At 40.2% G+C, this 18217-nt stretch overlaps 1 protein-coding gene across 3 annotated transcripts; it reads right to left on the bottom strand.

Annotated features, from left to right (window-relative positions):
• Positions 1 to 965: 965 nt before the first annotated feature.
• Positions 966 to 15645, bottom strand: TAGAP (T cell activation RhoGTPase activating protein). 3 transcript variants are annotated; one of them, XM_020809392.3, is made up of 10 exons: positions 12777 to 15645; positions 11939 to 12023; positions 11768 to 11821; positions 10577 to 10643; positions 9590 to 9759; positions 8285 to 8446; positions 7767 to 7876; positions 5619 to 5814; positions 3713 to 3818; positions 966 to 2880 (listed from the first exon to the last, which is right to left on the bottom strand). In XM_020809392.3, exons 2-10 carry the CDS (start codon positions 11963 to 11965, stop codon positions 1619 to 1621), a joined length of 2154 nt encoding a protein of 717 aa, XP_020665051.3. In that variant the 5' UTR covers positions 11966 to 12023; positions 12777 to 15645; the 3' UTR covers positions 966 to 1618. The 3 variants fall into 3 exon arrangements, with proteins under 3 accessions (XP_020665051.3, XP_020665060.3, XP_020665070.1); XM_020809411.3 differs by lacking the exon at positions 3713 to 3818 and having other exon boundaries at positions 2788 to 2880; XM_020809401.3 differs by lacking the exons at positions 11768 to 11821; positions 11939 to 12023.
• Between the last annotated feature and the right edge of the window lie 2572 nt (positions 15646 to 18217).

Genomic DNA, 18217 nt, shown 5'->3' with positions numbered 1-18217 from the left:
AAATACATTAATGAAGACAAATGGTCTGTCTTCATGGGAGTACAGTATATTTAACACTTTGGCCAGTTTTTTCTATTTTGTTTGTGCCCTGCTCAGTGCCAAATTGTAGATGGATTGAAAGGATAATCAATATTTTAAGCTGAAGAAATATTTCAAGAAAATAAAGCTGTATATCCCCATTTCTTCTTCTTTTATGTCTTATTTTAAAGGGTTTTTTTTTTACTACAGCACTCAGCAGGCTGAGATATTCCAAGGTGTTTGGTCCAAAAAGGTAGCATTTCCAGCATTGACATATTCACTGGGAAGTAGCATTAATGTTTTAACTTGCAACACCAGAGAACTGTTAATGACAGGATGTCCCTAATTCATAAGTCTGCCATAAATAAGAGGTGACTTGATAGCACATAAAAACAACAACCATTAATTTTAATTTCCAGGTAATAGTCATGTTAGTGGGTGGAATAAAATAATAAGATGGCAACATTAAAATGAACAAATGTATTATTGTTGATGCTGGAAGAAATATCTTAGTTTTAATGGTAGCACACAACTTTGTTATTTTCAATGTGATTTTGAGAAAAGTGGGTTTATAATAGATCACATAAACACTCCTGGGGCGTTACGCTATGCCTTCTTTATGTAGACATCTTCTGATACCTCTGAACTTGCTACAAATTAAAGAGGAAAGTAACAGACACTGGCTTTCTCTGTATGTTCTCTTTGTGAGTTGTGAGAAGCATCTTGCAGGCTATTTTTAAGACATAGGACCCTGGACTAGAAGAAAAGTCAGCCCAAAGAAAAAAGGAAGGTATGTTCTTATTTAAGTATCATAATCCTTGCACATATATACAAGTATATAGTTGTTTAGTGTACACTGATATATGAAACAGACAATATTTATCTACTGGGACATTTAAGGGTAACAAAGACTCAGAAAGAGGATCCTACATTTTTGGCAGAAACAATTTTGTACAATTGAGGTTTATTTCAGTTGGAAATAGCATCAGAAAAGGAAGCAGTAAAAACCATGGTAGTTTGAGTAATGTAAAACCAGACAAAGCAGTATCACTAGACATGTAAAAATAATTTTACTTTGTTCTAGGATTAAGATAGACTACAGCAAATTTCCCCCACCTGGTATCCTTCAGGCGTCTTAGACTAGACTATATTATCCATCATCCCCAGCCAACACTCCTATTCAGGCTGAGGACAATGAGGATTGTAACTCAACACATCTGGAAGGTGCTAGCTTAGAAAAGACTTCTTTATTAGAGTACCTATAACATTCCTGTAATGTCTTTAGCTTGCCCGTGTAGACTTGGAAAATAATGACTCATACGATGTATGACTTTGCTAAAAGCAATATAGATAAAAGTGCTAGTTCTTTTGCTTGACTTTAAAAATGTGCCTTTAAAATTCACAGGCATTGATGAGCACAAATATATACATTATGTACAAGATTTGCACACTTGCAGAAAAACAATCATATTCCTTTGTGCTTTTCTTTGTATTAAATATAAACAAATTAGTTTATGTTAGAAGCAGCCATATGTGTCCAAAGATACGCTTTCATGCCAATTGTACCATACACATTTGGGCATAAATGGGAAAGATCCAGTCAAACATAGGATTCTTTAGCACACTGTATGTGGTCAAAAGCTGGCTGACTGCATCTCCGCACCAAGTATTCGTGTTTGTTCTTTTGATAAGACCCAGACATGGTCCTGAGACGGTAGACTTGAGGGGTGAGAGGCAGATTAGCCCTGGAATGTATTCCAATTACAACATCAACAGGTGGCAGTTTGTCCTTAGAGCCAATGATCTCAGGAGGCTTCCCATGAAAAGGGCCTTCCTTTTTGTGCCTTGGAAAATGGGGCTTATGGTTGAGAGGCAGCATGCTGGGTCTCAAATTTTGATCTGCTAAGCTACTGTAGGAAGGCAGTCTAGCAGCTAAGCAGTTTTTGGTGGCCTCTTCATAGGATGGGGGCTTCCTGGGAGTCTTTTGATCCACAAGTCGAAACACCTCATCAGCTGACAGGAAACGAGGCCTCTGTTGACACCCTGTGGACAACTGTGTCTTGCACTGACCAGCCCCAGTGGCATGAATAATCTGGCAGGAAAGATGTCTCTCTTTCACAGGGTCATTTTTGAAACTGTCCCCTGGAAAGCCACTCACACTGCAACTTTGCATTTTTGTTAGCACCTTTTTGCAAGTTGCTACTGAAAAGGACATTGAATGTTTTTTGAGCTCTCTGCTGGATGTGTCACTTTCCTTTGAAGTCTTGGTGGAAAAGGACTGTGGCCGCGTTATGGCATTTTTCTGGATGGCCGAAGGTGATGTTAGTGGCGAGCTGGTGAAAACAGAACTGTCTGAGATTGAGGAGGTGCTGTCAAGTGAGCTGTTGGAAGATGTCCTTGGCAAAGAGCCACTTGACAATTCTGAGCGCAAGTCAGCTTTTATTGATAGTTGTGGTGGCTTTTTGTTCCTATAGAGGCCTGAAAGATAGGACTCCCTCATCATTGGCGCTGTTGGTCCTTGACATTTCAATGCCAGTTCCTCCTGCTGAATGACATTGTCCTCACTATTGTTTAGCTTCTGGCTCCTCGTACAGCCTTCCTGAGGGCCTTTAGAAGAAAACATGTCTGGTTCAGAGAACCTTCTATCCAGTTTGCTTATTGATTGTTTGAATCGGGTCAATGAGGAAACAGAAGGAGTCTGGGCTAGTCGTCGTTGCAAGTATAACTCTGTATCACTTGGTTTGCTGGCTGGTTCATTGGCTTGTGGCAGATCATTAGGCTGAGAATCACTGGAATTACATTCTCCATCAAAGTCTGTACTCCCATAGGCAGAGTCATGTTGCTGGTTTGCAGACATCATTTCTAGAGGAGAAAGAAAACATAAGAAATGCACATAAAAATTAGCTCAAAATTGAGATTTTATGCTCCTGGATGCCTCCAGGAACAGCAGTTTTTACTGGTTAGGTACGTAGGGTTTTCCTGCCCGAAGGTTAAGAAAAAAGTTGTAAGTGCCTTCACAGGTAGTTTTTGTTCAGTTATTTTTCAAAAAAGAATGCTAGAAAAAGGCTATTTTTGATTTTCCTGTAAACCATGGAAGAGGCTGGGGGCACAAATCTTGCTTCCAAGCCATCAAAGCTTGGTTACCCCATAGCAGAGTTTCTCATTTCTGAGGAACTGTAAAATTATTCTGATTGCAAAAATATGTCAGAAGGTAGGGTATTTTGTGGACCCTTCAGAAAGAGAGAGAGAGAGAGAGAGAGAGAGAGAGAGCGAGAGAGCAAGAGACAGAGCGCTGTTCATGGGTTAACTATCCTGAGATAAAACTGAACTACTTAATATATATAGCATCTTTAGATGACATTCCATGCTTATCCAGGATTATTTTGTCTTTATATATCAAACAGCAACCACCATGTATCTCTTGCTTCTGCACTGTGGAATGAGAGCAATTTCAGCAGAAATATAACATCTGAGATCTCATTTGGAAATGATCTAATTTTGTGGTGTGTCAGTTATCTTTAGTCACTTCCTGTGTAGCTAGACCCTGTCGAAAGAATTAGCAGTAATGTGCAACTGAATCAAGTGGTAGAGCACTTAACAATGAAATCCTAGCACATTCTGAGAAAAAGGCTTTGACACCGATCTAAACAATGTTAAAGAGCCCATGATTATACTATATGCCACTGTTACCTACCTGACTTGTCCAAGGAATCATCAGCAGAAATACAGAATAATGAACAGATTTCTTCCCCAAATATTTCAGAACAATTGTCAATGAGGAATTCCACCAACATTTTCACCTGTGCAAGTCATCAAGAATATTTTGTTAGCTGGCCATGTATCTCAGGCAGTTTCACAATTAATGCTATTGTTTATACAGAGCAGGCCATCTTTACATGATTCAATCACTGGTTTAGAGCCAACACTCATGCTGTGTTTGTTTACAGATGTGGGCATGAATCCCATTCTCTGCCCAATAATACATGAGCTCTATACCTAAACTGTTATCAGAAAGCATAGTCATCACCTGTGAGTGCTCAGATACAGTTACACTGCTTGGAAAAATATAGCAGCCAGGTTGCCTCAGATATTCTAAAAGTCATAGTCAAAATCACAAACTTTTACAAGCTCTGAACAGAGTATATATTTTTTTTCTGTAAAGGACTTCAGGGACAATCTGCCAATAGCTACATGTCAATGGCAGACAAAATCAAAGCCAACATTGCTTAGGGCCGGGGCCAGATGTGTGGCTATCTCCTCTCTTCTTGCCACTCTTCTCTTGTTCTGTCCCATCCTTCGTCTTCCTTCCTGCTCACTGGGTTGATGGGAAAGAGACAGTTTCCTTTTAACAAAAGCCTGAATTGCTCACCCTCTGAGCCCAAGAACCATATATAATACAATTACCCCACAGGTAAGAGTCTCTCTCTTTTTTTGTAACTACAGAGCTCACTCTTGTGAAGCTACCAGGCCAGAGTCAATCCACCCAAGTGCAGCCTGCTCAGCTCGCAGCAGTTCTCAGGGTCTTAGATAGAGGTCTTTCCCATCACTTCCTACAGGGGTGCCTCAACTTATGAACGTCTTGACTTGCGACTATTTCAAATTACGACCAGCTCCGGCCGCAAAATTTTGCTTTGACTTGCAGCCAGAGCTTCGAGTTACAACCAAAAAAAGGCAGTGAAAAAAGGGTGGGGAATTCAAATTGCTAACTGTTGGTGGCAAAGAGGCTGCTTCTTTGTAGGGCTTTCGCCCCAACGGTTAGAGTGTTCACGTTCGGAGGCAGCTTTGGACTGCCTGGTACTGCTTCCTGCTTTTTAAAATGCCTGTTCTGAGTGAGTACAGGGTTTTGCAGCATGGGTTTGGGCTGGGGGGGTCATGTTTCTGTGCTGTGATGGGTCTTGCAGTCTTTGTTTGCTTTTTGGTGTTTTATTTCCCCCACGTTTCCAATGGGTCTTGGAGTGTTTGCTTGCTTTTTGGTGTGTCCCCCCTGCCCGAAACGGATCAATTGCATTTCTGCAGTTGGGTCTTGCAGTATTTTTTGTTTTTCCTTGGGTTTTTTCCCGGCTGAAATGGATTAATAGCATTTCAATGAATTCCTATGGGAAATGGTGCTTTGAGTTACGACCAATTTGAGTTACGACCATCTTCCGGAACCAATTAAGTTTGTAACTGAAGGCACCACTGTACTTTGATTTTTGCATGGGGAATTGATCCTGGCATCTTGGCCAAGCAGTTGCTCTACTACAAAACTATTGTCCCTCCATTGAATCTGCTTCCTTCCTAGCATTAATTGATGTTATCGTGATCCACAAACCATTACTGAACTAGAAGTGTAATATTTAAGCTTATTTGAATATCACAGAGAAATGTCACAGAGGCTAAAGATCTATATTCCTTTCTTTATTAATGTAGCAGTCTAACTGCCTACAGCATTGGTTCTTATGCATCATAAGCCAGCTCGGCTCACTATTCCTAGTATGAGGCCACAGCAAGCTAGTTTGAAGATAAAGATGTAAAGATGTCATTGACCACTGTGTTGTAGTAATGGCCGCCTTGTCTTTGAACAACACAGTGAGAGTAGCAAGAAACAAAATTATGCTAACCTTATCTGTCAGCCCTTTCTGGACTTCAAGGGGCAGACTTTGGTCACAATCTGGTGTCAGTATAGTTGGCCCAAAGCAAATGGCAAGATTGCTAGAATCCATTTTGTTGACATCAGAGCTTTTACTGATGTGGTGGAGAACACATAGCAAATGCTTGAGCAGAAGAAGATTCGGCCTTGGGAGCTTGTTTGCAACTCTGTAAAAACAAGCAAAAGGAGGGGGGTGAATCATCCTCAGTAACTTTTCCTTTAAAAACAAAACAAAACACCCCTCCACTTCATGTTCACTTGTAGTGGATGAGACTTACTCAAAATGTGTAGATGTTTAATTAAAGTGGTTAGATAAGATTCCTATTTAAAAGTCCCAGAACAGCAGCTGAACCTCCTCAAAACTTTCCAACAAGCCCTCAAGTGGTGTAATACTGTCTGAAGTAAAAGTTATCGATTAAAAGAGAGAGAGAAAGAGAAACCCTAAATCCATTGCATCTGTGAAGATTCTCAGTCATCCAGATGAGGTTATTTAGAAAAGTAATGGCAACTGGACATCTTATTAGGTTTAAACGTTTCTCTACTCATCCAAGCAGCTTCTTCAAGCTGAGGAGAGTTGGTAGGAGAATCCTGATAGGGGAAAGTGAAACCAACGTGGAGGATATATCGGGGTCTTCTGCCAACTCTCCTCAGACTGAAGGAGCTATTTGGCTGATTAGTGAAATGTTTCAACCTAATACGAAGTCCAGTTGCTGTGACTCAACTTCCAGATACAGTAACTTAAATCCAATGCTGTGGAGATAGCATAGGAACTTTGCGTCCCCTGCTGCTGCCTTCTGTGCTACCCAAAAATCTGCTACAGAGGGTTTCCCTGGCTTTCAGAGAAGGTTTCTAGGGCTCATGCTGAGGACCACAGAAGGGATGATGATGAAGCTATTCCTGTCAGTTAGAAACACATCTTTAGCTGAAGTCCCTATGCATATAGTTTGATACAGGTGAAGCCATGGCATGTACATATTTCTGTTCAATTATGAAGTATAAAGCAGCCACCACAGATTCTTAACTGTCAGCTATCAAAGAAGCTATACCCCTGGTTTTGAGAATGAAAGCTAAGGACAGGAACCACACAGAATTAGGCAGCTTTCATTCCGGTTGATTTTAGGCCTTCAACATCGATGATATTATGATGCAGCATAGCTATTCAGATTTAACTGTGTGATGCAAAACTGAGCAATACCAAATCTTCACTCTGAATTGGGGTAAAGAGGAAATACAACTTCATTGCCTAATCAACTGGGCAACGAGCTGGCTGCATTTCCCTTCCAGCATTATTTCCCTTCTTGAGAAAAGTTCTTGGACAGAAAAAAATTACTCGGCAGCATACATTTCAAAGGGGGAATGCTCACAGCGATTTCCTGCTTTGGTTGACTGTTAACTGTAGCCATGTTGGCCAGTTTTGTGCAGGCTTATACGTATGTTCCCATTCTGTAGATAGGACTGTAGCCTTAGTCTGCAGCCTAAATACACGTAGGTTTCTGTGGCAAACCTGGGAGATGTGGGCCCGCTTAATTAGGCAATGGAACTCTCATACCAAGTAATAAGCGCTCCCAGAATTGATTGAGACTCAGCTCTGAATAAATATGCTTCAGATGATTGTGATGGTAAAACTGTCATTGTTGGTTTTACTCAACAGTAAAATTTGTCAAAAAAATTAACAAATGAACATGTTTAAACTTAGAATTTAATGTCAATGCTTTCTAAAGATATGCTTTCAAACCAATTTTGTATCATATTAAAGGGGAAATGTGGCAAGTCCAGAGACTGGAAAAATAATTTTTTGGACTATAGGTTCCAGTGGTTGTGGGAGCTGTAGGGGTTGCTGGGATTTGTAATCACATAAAAACACAACTTTTCCAAGTTCTGGACAAGCCGTACTTGTCAATATCCAACACAAATCTGTATCTGTCTTCTTGGAAGCAAGTCCCATTCATGTCAATGAGGCTTACTCCTAGGGTAAGTGACTGAAGGATTGTAACTTCACAAGTAATTTCAGGGTAATCAATGGAACATTTGACATGTAAAAGTGTTTAGGACTAGTGTCCCTCTGTGTTGTGTGTCAGAGAGCAACAATAAGAAATTTTCTGCAGTTGGATCCACTTACTCTTTCAGGGCTTCAGTTCTTTCATGGTGGTTTGTCTTCTCTATCGCTGTCATCCACTCATCATAAAGCTCAGTTAACAAGAGTGTGTGAGGAATGTTTCGGAGAAAATCCTGCAAGAAAATAACTCTTACTTTGTGTAAGATATTTTGCCATAGTACAAGCAAAATTATCTCTTTTTTTGCACAGAGAGAGCAGACCGATGAGAATTTGCTGCTTGAGGCAAAGAACAAAATTCCATGCCTTCCTATTCCACGTCAACAGGGAGTGGCCCTTGACTTTTTTTCAGCATTGATGATGGGGAAAAGCCTTCACCACATCTGAAGGTTGCCGGGTATTTTAGGGGGCACAGGGCAAGCTGTACTGCATGCCTCTCTCTCCTCCAGCACCTTGCTGCTGCCTCTCAGCCTTGTGAAGTGACTGTTTCAGTCTGCTCTTGTAGGCTTGGCCTTCCTGAGGAACCAGCAGCTTCAGCAAGAATGCATACAAGGACACACAGACAGAGAACTATATATATATACCTTAAAAACTACTGCTAACAAATGTACAGATGCATTTTCAAAGGTAACATTTCCTCCAGAGTTTAACTCTTCTTTCAGCTCCTTGCGTAACTTCTCATTGGCAGCTTTCCGGAATATTCCTTCAGTACTTGGTCCTTGCAGAAAGAGTATTGTAAGGATATCCTGCACATGAGTGAGAACAAAATACCTGTTATTCACCGTTTCAGCAAGAAACATTAATGGACACCACACTTTAAGAAGGATTCAGACAAATTGGAGCAAGTTCAGGGGATGGCAACAAGGATGATTAGGGGGCTGGACACTGAGCCCTATGAAGAAAGACTTGAAAAACTGGGCATGTTTAACCTTGAGAAAAAAAAGACTGAGGGGAGATATGATAGCACTTTAAAAAATACTTAAAAGATAGTCATACACAGGAGGGGCAGGATCGGTTTTTGATCATCTTAGAGTGCAAGACATGTAATAATGGGTTCAAGCTACAGGAAGCCAGATTACAGTTGAATATTAGGAGAAACTTCTTAACTGTTACAGCAGTATGGCAATGGAACCAATTAGGAGGTGGTGAATGCTCCAGTGCTGGAGGCATTAAAGAGAAAATGGGTCAACCATCTGTCAGAACTACTTTGATTTGAATTTCTGCCTTGAGCAGGGAGTTGGAGTCAGTGGCCTTACAGATCCCTTCCAACTCAATTATGATTCTATAGAGAATGGAACATAGTCATAGGTCGAAATATTGTTGCACAGTTTTGCCTGTACAATGACACTGATTAAAAACTTTCTATTTTGATTAAGGTTGCATATAGCTTTTATGCAATGAGATGAATTTGTGTGCACTCCAAAACTGAAAAAGGAAGTACTGTATTTTATTAGCAGCAATCTGCCTTTAGATCGGCCAAGTACCTATTAAAAAAGTATCTGCACAGAGTAGAGACAACTATTAGAATTAATGATGTTGTAATACTGTATTTGGAAAATTAGGATTTTATCCATGCACAGTGTTTCTGTCTCAGTGTAACTTGTTCTTTCTGCTGTTGGTTGCTTTCCTACCTTCTGTCCCACCCTCCTGCTAGACTCTTTGAAGAATACAGTGCATCTTAAGAGTTTCCTTATCATATAATTTAAGATTTTTGTTGGTGAATATATAGTCCAAACCTAAATCCTTACAAGCTAGGAAAAACTATTTCCTTCTGGATCAAAATTTGAAAAGGTTTTTCCCAGGAAATGTTGTGATTATTTTGCACAGCTTAAGAGAGTACCCTCTGCTACAAAAGGCATGCAGCTTTCCTACTGCAAGTGCCTCCTTACCTGTATTGGTTTGGGCAGCCTATCTTCCTGACTGCAAACAAGTGACAATGGCTGGTCAAACAGAGAGAGCTTCGAGTCAGGTTCAAGATGCCCCAGAGTTTCTGATCCAGCAGTTATCCGTCTCAGCATAAATGGCCAAGATATTACTTTCTTTCTTTTCTGTTTGCTGTCTGTTACAACATTAGAGAAGAAGAGTGTGTAACCAATAAGTAACATCAAAATAATTATATGGATGACTCATACATGATTACTGAATTATATACAGAGGAATAGCTAAAAAAACCCACACAAATCCATAGTGGAACAAAATCCATAGTGGAACAATAATTCATAAACATTTTATTAAAGCCAGAAAATTAAGTGTAGGTAACTAAGGCTGCAATACAATTCACACGTAATTTGCAGTAGATCTTACTGAGAACAATGGGTTCAATGTCTGCATAGACAAGTTTACTATGGCACTATATGGCTTGTTCACTTGTTCCCTTGATATTCTACTTTTCCTCCAAGAGGCTCAAGGTAGTCTACATATGTCTCCTGTTTAGCACTTTATCCTCACAACTTTTTTGTATCTGAGGAAGAAAGGAGATTTCCTGAGATTCTCAAGTGAGGGACTAGGATCTCAAAAGGAAAGGATCTCAAAAAGTAATTTTAGTTTGATACTACTCAAGGCCTCAAGCACTACTTGAGATGTCATAGCTGAGGCTAAAGAATCTTGGTACGTGTAGTTTGGAAGATATGTAGAATTCTCTGTGTATTGTCAGCAGAGAGAGAAAAGTGCCATGTTTAATGCCACAAGCATAAGTGCCCAATTTCACAATCTGTTTCAAAGCTATGGAATGTTAATCCTTTGGACTGTAATTCCCAGAATCCAGCATGGCTATGCCAGCTAAAAAATTTGGAGACTTGTAATACAAAAAAATTGGCTGACCAGGATTCTTAGTTTTCATGTTCATTAAAGGACATGGTTTCCATGTGAAAACATACCAGACAGGTGACATGGCCCATCTTCATCATCACATGGCATGAATAAGTGGCATCTCTTGATGTCAGCCTACAGTAAACCATAACAAGGTAGAAAGAAATCAATAAAAACTCAGTCCAACCAGCATATCCTCTAAGAAGCTTGAAATGTGTATCCCTTTTGAAAATCTCACATAGCATGTAGTTGAGATAAACATATTGAAAAGTGGCAACAGTAAGTCTGGAACAGATAAACGCAATCCTACTTTTCACAATATACCTCTTCATGATTTCTACCGAAAATATTAATCCTGTCCCTACAAAACATGGGTTGGATCTAGATAGACAGGTTTAAAATACACTAGCTGAAATGAATCCAGTAAATTATTCACTACTTACTTAACCCACCAATTTCAGTGAGGCTATTGTAAGCATGAGTAATTTGATGAAATGAATGTTGGGAGCCTGAAGGATTTTAGAATCTCCTCAAAAAGCTTTTTTCTCTTCCAAATACTATGCAGCAAAACAGTTTTTATAATAAAGTGGAATTTGCAAAATGGTTTGCCATTTGGAATGGAAGTTAGCAATTTACATGGACAGGTGGGAAGAAAGTCAAAAAATTCCACAGGACCAGTGCAATCTTCTGTTGTGAGCCTAAGCAGATCTTTTGGACCCGAGCCATAGACCCAAGTAAGGCTGCAAAGGGACTGCAGACTTCACATGCCTGGAAACAGCTTCACTGACGTGGATGGGTCCTTTAGCTAAAAAGCATTGAGGCTAAGAGTCATATCGTTTTCCAGACTGCACAGTTCTGTCTTGCAACATGATTGTAGCAGAGATGGGAGAACGTACTTCTTTGGACTAGAAAAAGCTATGGCCATTCTACCTTGGAGATCATGGGAGCTGTAGTCCAACTAAGTAACTTTTCCCGTCTTGGATTAATCCAGCAATGATGAAGGCACAAGCTCAGAGCTACATGTGCAACTTACTATGTACTTATTTTAATCAGTAATTCGAACAATAATGATAATAATGCTTCAGTTCTCGACAATTAAGCTCAAGTAAACAGTAAAATCAGAACTGGTCTGATAAAAGTGTACTATAACTCTCAAAATTTATTGAGAAGTTAAGTCCCACTGAACTCAAAGGCACTAACATTCTAAATTGCACTCTATAAAGAAGAATAGATAAAAACATGGGGGTGGGGTTATTTACCTCTGACTGGCATGCAATCAAAGTCTCCATGCTACTCATATTTAAGGTTTTGGGCTGTGAAATAAAACAAAGGCAAGGCATGGTGAACATTCCTTACAGTTGTATAGCTGAAACAGATTATAGTCTTCAGAGAAAAATATATTAGGTAAAGGAGCAAAAGAGACAACTTACTGCATTGCAGCTGCTTAGCACCTTCATCAGGAATTTAGTTGATGCAAGTTTTATGATTTTTGATTGTTTGATTTGTCTTGTTTTCCTGGTTAAGTGTAAAGAGGCATATATTTTAACAGCTACCCAGAGGCTTTTTGTTTGCTGCTTTTCTTTTCTCAATTGTAAACTCAGGCTGGATACAAATAACAATTTCTGTGATTTCAAAGACAAGAGCTTTTCTTGTCATGATGTAGGCACAGAGTAGTTTTTCTTTCATTGTTGCTTTTAGGTTTTTTAACAATAAAAAACCCTTTTACTAGAGACAAGAGTTAAGCACAGCAGAAGCAGCAATCCCACTTTCTGTTTGCCTTTTTTGGGGGGTGGGTGGGAAATGTTCACTCTCAAATCTTAAAAGTGAGCTAGTAGAGGTCCCCTACACAAGTATTGTTTCTACAACACATCATAAACATATGCTGGCTTAAAGGATGGCTCTAAAACCTTCCTTTCAAGTACTTTGCACAGTGTGCTGTATATTACAGTAAGGATCATCTATAGTACTAAACAGCCAGTGACTGTAGACATTTCAATACCCATCCACTTACCACCCACCCACCCCAAAAAAGGAAAGGAAGAGTAACATATGCTAGGATTTTCAAGCAGTTCCTGACATTGCAAAAATAAACTAAATCTACTGCAGTTACATTCTATGCATAACACAAAGCTAGGAGCAGCCTTAGTCTGCTAATGAGACAGTTAAGTTGGGCAGTCAGTGCTTCATCATATAACATATTGTTACTGCACCAGAAAGACAGACTCACACCAAGCTTCACCCTACAGTACATTCATTTTACAAGCTTACCAGAGAATATCCAGGCAGAGTTCTTTCACCTCCAACAAGCTGCATTGAAAAAGAAAACCCACGTTATGCTCTGTTGTTGCAACTAATTGACTGGGGAGAGATGGGGAAACAGAGAGACTTTCAGCCCTGTGTGTGCTGCATTCTAAATGAGCGGTGGTAGTGGAAGGACGCAGGTGGAAACCCACAACGTCACAGAAGCAGGAAAAAGCATCACGGTTTGAATGCAGAACTTAAGCGCTCACTGGCAGATGCTCATACTGCTCTGGCTTCCTCTTTCCTTTTAGGGCAGCTGCTGCGTGTGTTTGCCCTTCCCCCTTTCGTAAAAAAACAAAAGAAAAAGCCCAGTGTTGTCAGAGGCAGAAGGGCAATGGAACAGATGAGATGTCCCACAGGTAAAAGTTCCATTTTACTGTAGGACTCTAGTGGGATGTGTGAAAAGTTCATCACCGCGTAGGCTTTCCCCAAGTCTCTAAAGAGCTTCCTGCAGTTTTACATATCAAACTCTTACTAGGAGGAGAGGCTGTCTTTGTGTACATAACCAGCCCTAAGAGATCAAATCTAACCTCCTTCCTCAATAAACCACTTACAGTATCTTATAAAAGATCAAGGTCAGTGCAAAAATATTAGTGTGTTCTCTTTTATAAATTAGACAGAATAACAACAACAACAACAACAACAACAACAACAACATTTATTTATTTATTTATTTATTTATTTATTTATTTATTTATTTATTTATTTATTTATTTATATCCCACCTATCTAGCCAACTCAGGACCACTCTAGGCGGCCTGGGAAGGCATGTAGGGAGGGCTAGTAGGAAGATACATATGTGGGACCAGAAGTTTTGAAATGTAGAAAGTATTGTATTGGGCATCTATTTATAGCTGAGATCTTTGTAAATTTTTTGTTGTGGTGGGTATTGCATGAGAGTTTTTAAAAATCAATACACACACACACACACACACACACTTGTGTATATATGTGTGTGTATTTATTGTGATATGTACTTACTGTACTTAAGCCCTCTCCTGACCATTCTGTTTACAGAACTGCTATGGGACTAGTTTCTGGTGAACGGGAGCACTGGATTAAAACTTGACTCCTATTTTATCTCACAAAATGCCACATAAATCTGCAAACCTAGAATACCAGCTGCTTCAAGAAATAGTGATAAGCAGGTGAGGAACATCAAGTGGAGGAGGAAAAATGAAGCTGCCTTCTGGCTGACTGAGAATGGTCCCTCTAAAGCAGGAGGAGCTGCTAAAACAGTTTTCATACCTCATGAAAGCAGAGGATGGCTGACAAAAAAGCAACTGAGGCTGCAGTCCTAAGCAGAATTAGTAAGAAGGCAGTGATGTTGCATTCAATCAGCCTCCCCCAATCTAGCAACCTCCAAATATGCTTGATGACAAGTACTATCATTTCCAGAAAGTACAGCCAGTGGTTCTGCTGGCTGTCTATGACAGAGGTCAGCATCTCTGGAGGACACCAGGCTGGAGAAGGCTGATGCAAATGAACAACTCCATGGATCTCTTTTCTAGACAGTTTCAAAAGCATGGGAATTACTTGAATACTGTATTGTTCCACACTATTTGACAGGAATGGGGACTTGTGAATCACGACTTGCTCTCGAGTCTGAATCAAACTGCACTGGTGACTTGACTCTGATTCGACTCAAGGGGTTCTGGGGGGACACGGGACTTGATTCGCAACTCTGACCCATTTGTCAAGAGTCAGACTAGATAGTGTAAACTGCATAACACTGCATAAACTTAACATCGTGTTAAGACATGATTCTGATGGCCCTCCATGCTTGAACACACATGCAAATGATGCCCATGTCTACTTTTCAATCAACAACCAAAAAGCAAAACAAGTTATGGTTGTTGTGGGTTTTCCGGGCTCTTTGGCCGTGTTCTGAAGATTGTTCTTCCTAACGTTTCGCCAGTCTCTGTGGCCGGCATCTTCAGAGGACAAAACAAGTTCATTTGAAAACTACAAAATATGTGGAAAAACTCATACTGCAATATCAGATGTCTTTCTGTGCTTAAGGAATACCCTCTTCTAATAATCTGTGATATAGAGTTTGAGCTTAAAATAGTGACATGTATTAGAACAAGTTTCCCCGTTTTCTGGTATTATGGAAGGTAAAAGGCACTTGCCTCCTGAATGAAGAGCTTCATTTGGTGGTATCCAGATTAAGGTTATATCCAAATCACACTTATGAAGAAGTAAGCAAATATAATAGGATTTAATTCAGCATAAACATATATAGGGATGTGCTTTAAGTTAGTTGACTTTCATTCTTATTGAAATCTATGGGACAAGTCTGGCACGCATTACGTCTATTTGATTTAACAGGGAATTAAGTTTACCTAATCCAATCATGGTTTCCTACAGTCATCTCCCCACTGCCTTGGCTCTCATGTGCAAACAGCTTTCTTTGGAGCTTTGAAAAATTGCTTTTTTGAACTATAACCCGCAGACACTGCATGGCTATTAGCCTTGTTGATTGTGAAGTTCAGAGCTTTCCTATGCTCTGGCTAGGACACAGGTTGCATCATGCTCATAATTCATTTTTTAACACTTATTTGTAATTCATTTGCACATTTACTTGTACTAAATGCTGGTAAGGCCACACCTGGAGTACTGCGTACAGTTCTGGTTGCTGCACCTCAAAAAAGACATAGTGGAACTGGAAAAGAGAGCAACTAGATGACTGGGCTGGGGCACCTCCCTTATTAGGAAAGGCTACAGAGTTTAGGGCTCTTTAGTCTAGAGAAAAGCCGTCCGAGGGGGGACATGATTGAGACATATGAAATTATGCAGGGGATGGATAAAGTGGATAGAGGGAAGCTCTTTTCCCTCTCACGCAATACCAGAACCAGGCGACATGGACTTCAATTGAGTGTTGGGAGAGTGAGAACAGACAAAAGAAACTATTTCTTGACCCAGCATGTTAGGCTGTGGAACTCCTTGCCATAAGATGTGGTGATGGCATCTGGCCTAGATACCTTTAAAAAGGAATTGGACAAATTTCTGGAGGAAAAGTCCTTTGCAGGTTACAAGCCATGATGGGGATATATTATCTCCAGGTTTAAAAGAAAGGTACTTCATAATGCCAGATGCATGGGAGGTGGCACCACCCTAGCTTAAAAAGTCATGATGTTTTGTGCCTCTGAGCCCTGGTAACACTATAACAGTACACAAGGAGAGTGCAAGAGTTATGCTGCCTCCTACCCTGGGTAAGTGTACGTTTGGCAGCTGGGCAAAGAAACCCTAGAAGCAAATCAGTCTATGAGCATGAAACTCCTCTGCATTATCCTAGAATCCCTCCGTTTTTGTACATGCGTATGTGTGTGTCCCTTTCACGTATGTTTTTAAGGTGTGATGAACTTTTGGAACCTGCCTAGTAAAAGCAATCTTAAACTTTAAGATTTGCAGCTAGGTTTAACTAAGTTTAGTTTTTTAAAGTTTGTATTGCTTATATTTAATACAATTTTATTCCTATGTTTATAGAATTGTTTTTATGCTGCAAGCCAAGTTGGGAAGATTATGGCTAAGCAATGGATAGAGTAAAATAAATAATCTGTGATGTCTATTCTTCTTATTTGAGATATCTCTGAAGCTTCCTAGAGTGGAATTTCCAGCACAGAGCCAAGTAAATGCTGAGTATAATTAAAATAGCTTGGGACATGGATATTTGAAGGAGTGCCTGTCCCTATACAAACCTGCCCAATCTCTAAAATCTGCTGGGGAGGCCCTCCTTTGTGTCTCATCATTGAGAATAGCTTATGTGGAAACACAGGGGGGGGGGAGCTTTTTCTGCCTTAGCACCCCAATCATGGTATGCTCTTCCCTTGGATGTTTGAATGGCACTGACACTGGCATCATTTTTGGCACCAAGTCAAGATGTACTTTATTACAGCCTTTGGGGATTGAAGATTGTGGCCTGCATAGCATTTAGTGCAGTGCTTTTAATCAATAATCATGTGCTTTGAAGTTAATTCTACTTATGGAAATCCTTTCCAGGGTTTTCCAGGTAGAAAATACTCAAAAGCAGTTTACCATTCCCTTCTTCTGGGGGTGCCCTGGCATTCTGTAGCTTGCCCAAGGCCACGCAAGCTGGCTCTTTCCCAGGAGGCACAGTGAGGAATTGAATTCCCAACCTATGACTGAACTATCCAGTCAGCTGCAACATTTTAATATACTTAATATATGACTGTTTGAATTTTGTGTTGTTTGGTTTTAAATTGTTTTAAATAAGTTGTAAAAATGTTTTATTCACCTTATAACCTGCCCTGAGATCCTGTGATATCGGGTGGGCTAGAAATATTTAAATAAATAAACACAATAACTAAATGAACAACTATAAACTGTGCCAGTGAAGAAGAAAAAAAAATGTTTTTCTTAGCAAGGGCAGCTAAGTTAAGGTCCCAGGGAAACAAAAGGCAAGGAGACAGATTGCTAGTACCTTCCCCCCCCCCTTGCCTGCCTTTGTTCTTCCTCAAGTAGCATCTGTTTTAGTTCTTTTGTGAAACCCCCAATGGGAAAATCCCTACCATAGCAAATGTTAGCTGTTTCAAAAGAGCTGTAACCAACTTGTTAGGCACCCTGATGACCGTTGCAAAAGGGAGCTGCATGTGTGAGCAAATGGTGACAAATCTGTGCTTGTTTCAGTGATATGCTAATGAGAAATCAGCCAAGGTTTAGTATACTCAAGCAGACAAAGGGATGCGACTCAGCCTTTGACTCTTCCAGCCCCATGTATAATCCAGTGAAGCAATGAGGGTTCTGGACCATTGCTTCTCTCAATGTACTCTGCCCGAGTTGGCAGAGTAACTGTCTCCAGGGGAACAATAGAAACAATGACCAAACAAAAAAGTGCGCTTACGTAAGCAAAAGGAGAGCACAGTTTTTGTTTTTGTTTCCCTGCTTTTTCTCTAATGTTTTGGACTGCATAGCCTCCCAGCTCAGTTAAAACACCAGCTGTATTATTTTCAGAACGCTTAGTATTTTCCCTGTCTCTTGGTAGGGTCTTCACTGCAAACCCCGTTGTGTGTGATTGGGATGGCAATGCTGGTAGACCAGTGTGTTTTTCTCAGGGATGTCTATGCTGGTATTTCATTCTGTTTCTCAGGGGCCTGTGTCAACAAATACTGCACAGTACCATCCCAGAGGATAACATCTTTCTACGCCACACACTCATGAGCAAGTGCGTAGCCAGAGCTGAATCACTTTGCAATGCTGTACACTTTTACCCACTGCTTCAAGGCAAAAACAAATCAAATCAAATCCTGCACACACGGGTTAACAAATTCACAGCAGTGAAAATTCACACGGACGAAGAGACAGAACCCCTGCTCCCTCCCCCATAATGACTGTGACCTTTTCTGTTGATATGCCCTGTTTTACTCAATGCTCCCTCCTCCATTCCC

This window comes from Pogona vitticeps, chromosome 1 (genome assembly GCF_051106095.1).
Source record: "Pogona vitticeps strain Pit_001003342236 chromosome 1, PviZW2.1, whole genome shotgun sequence".
Classification (NCBI taxonomy): Eukaryota; Metazoa; Chordata; class Lepidosauria; order Squamata; family Agamidae; genus Pogona; species Pogona vitticeps.
The sequence above is the reverse complement of the archived record's forward strand: the minus strand, read 5'-3'. Positions and strand labels throughout refer to the sequence as shown.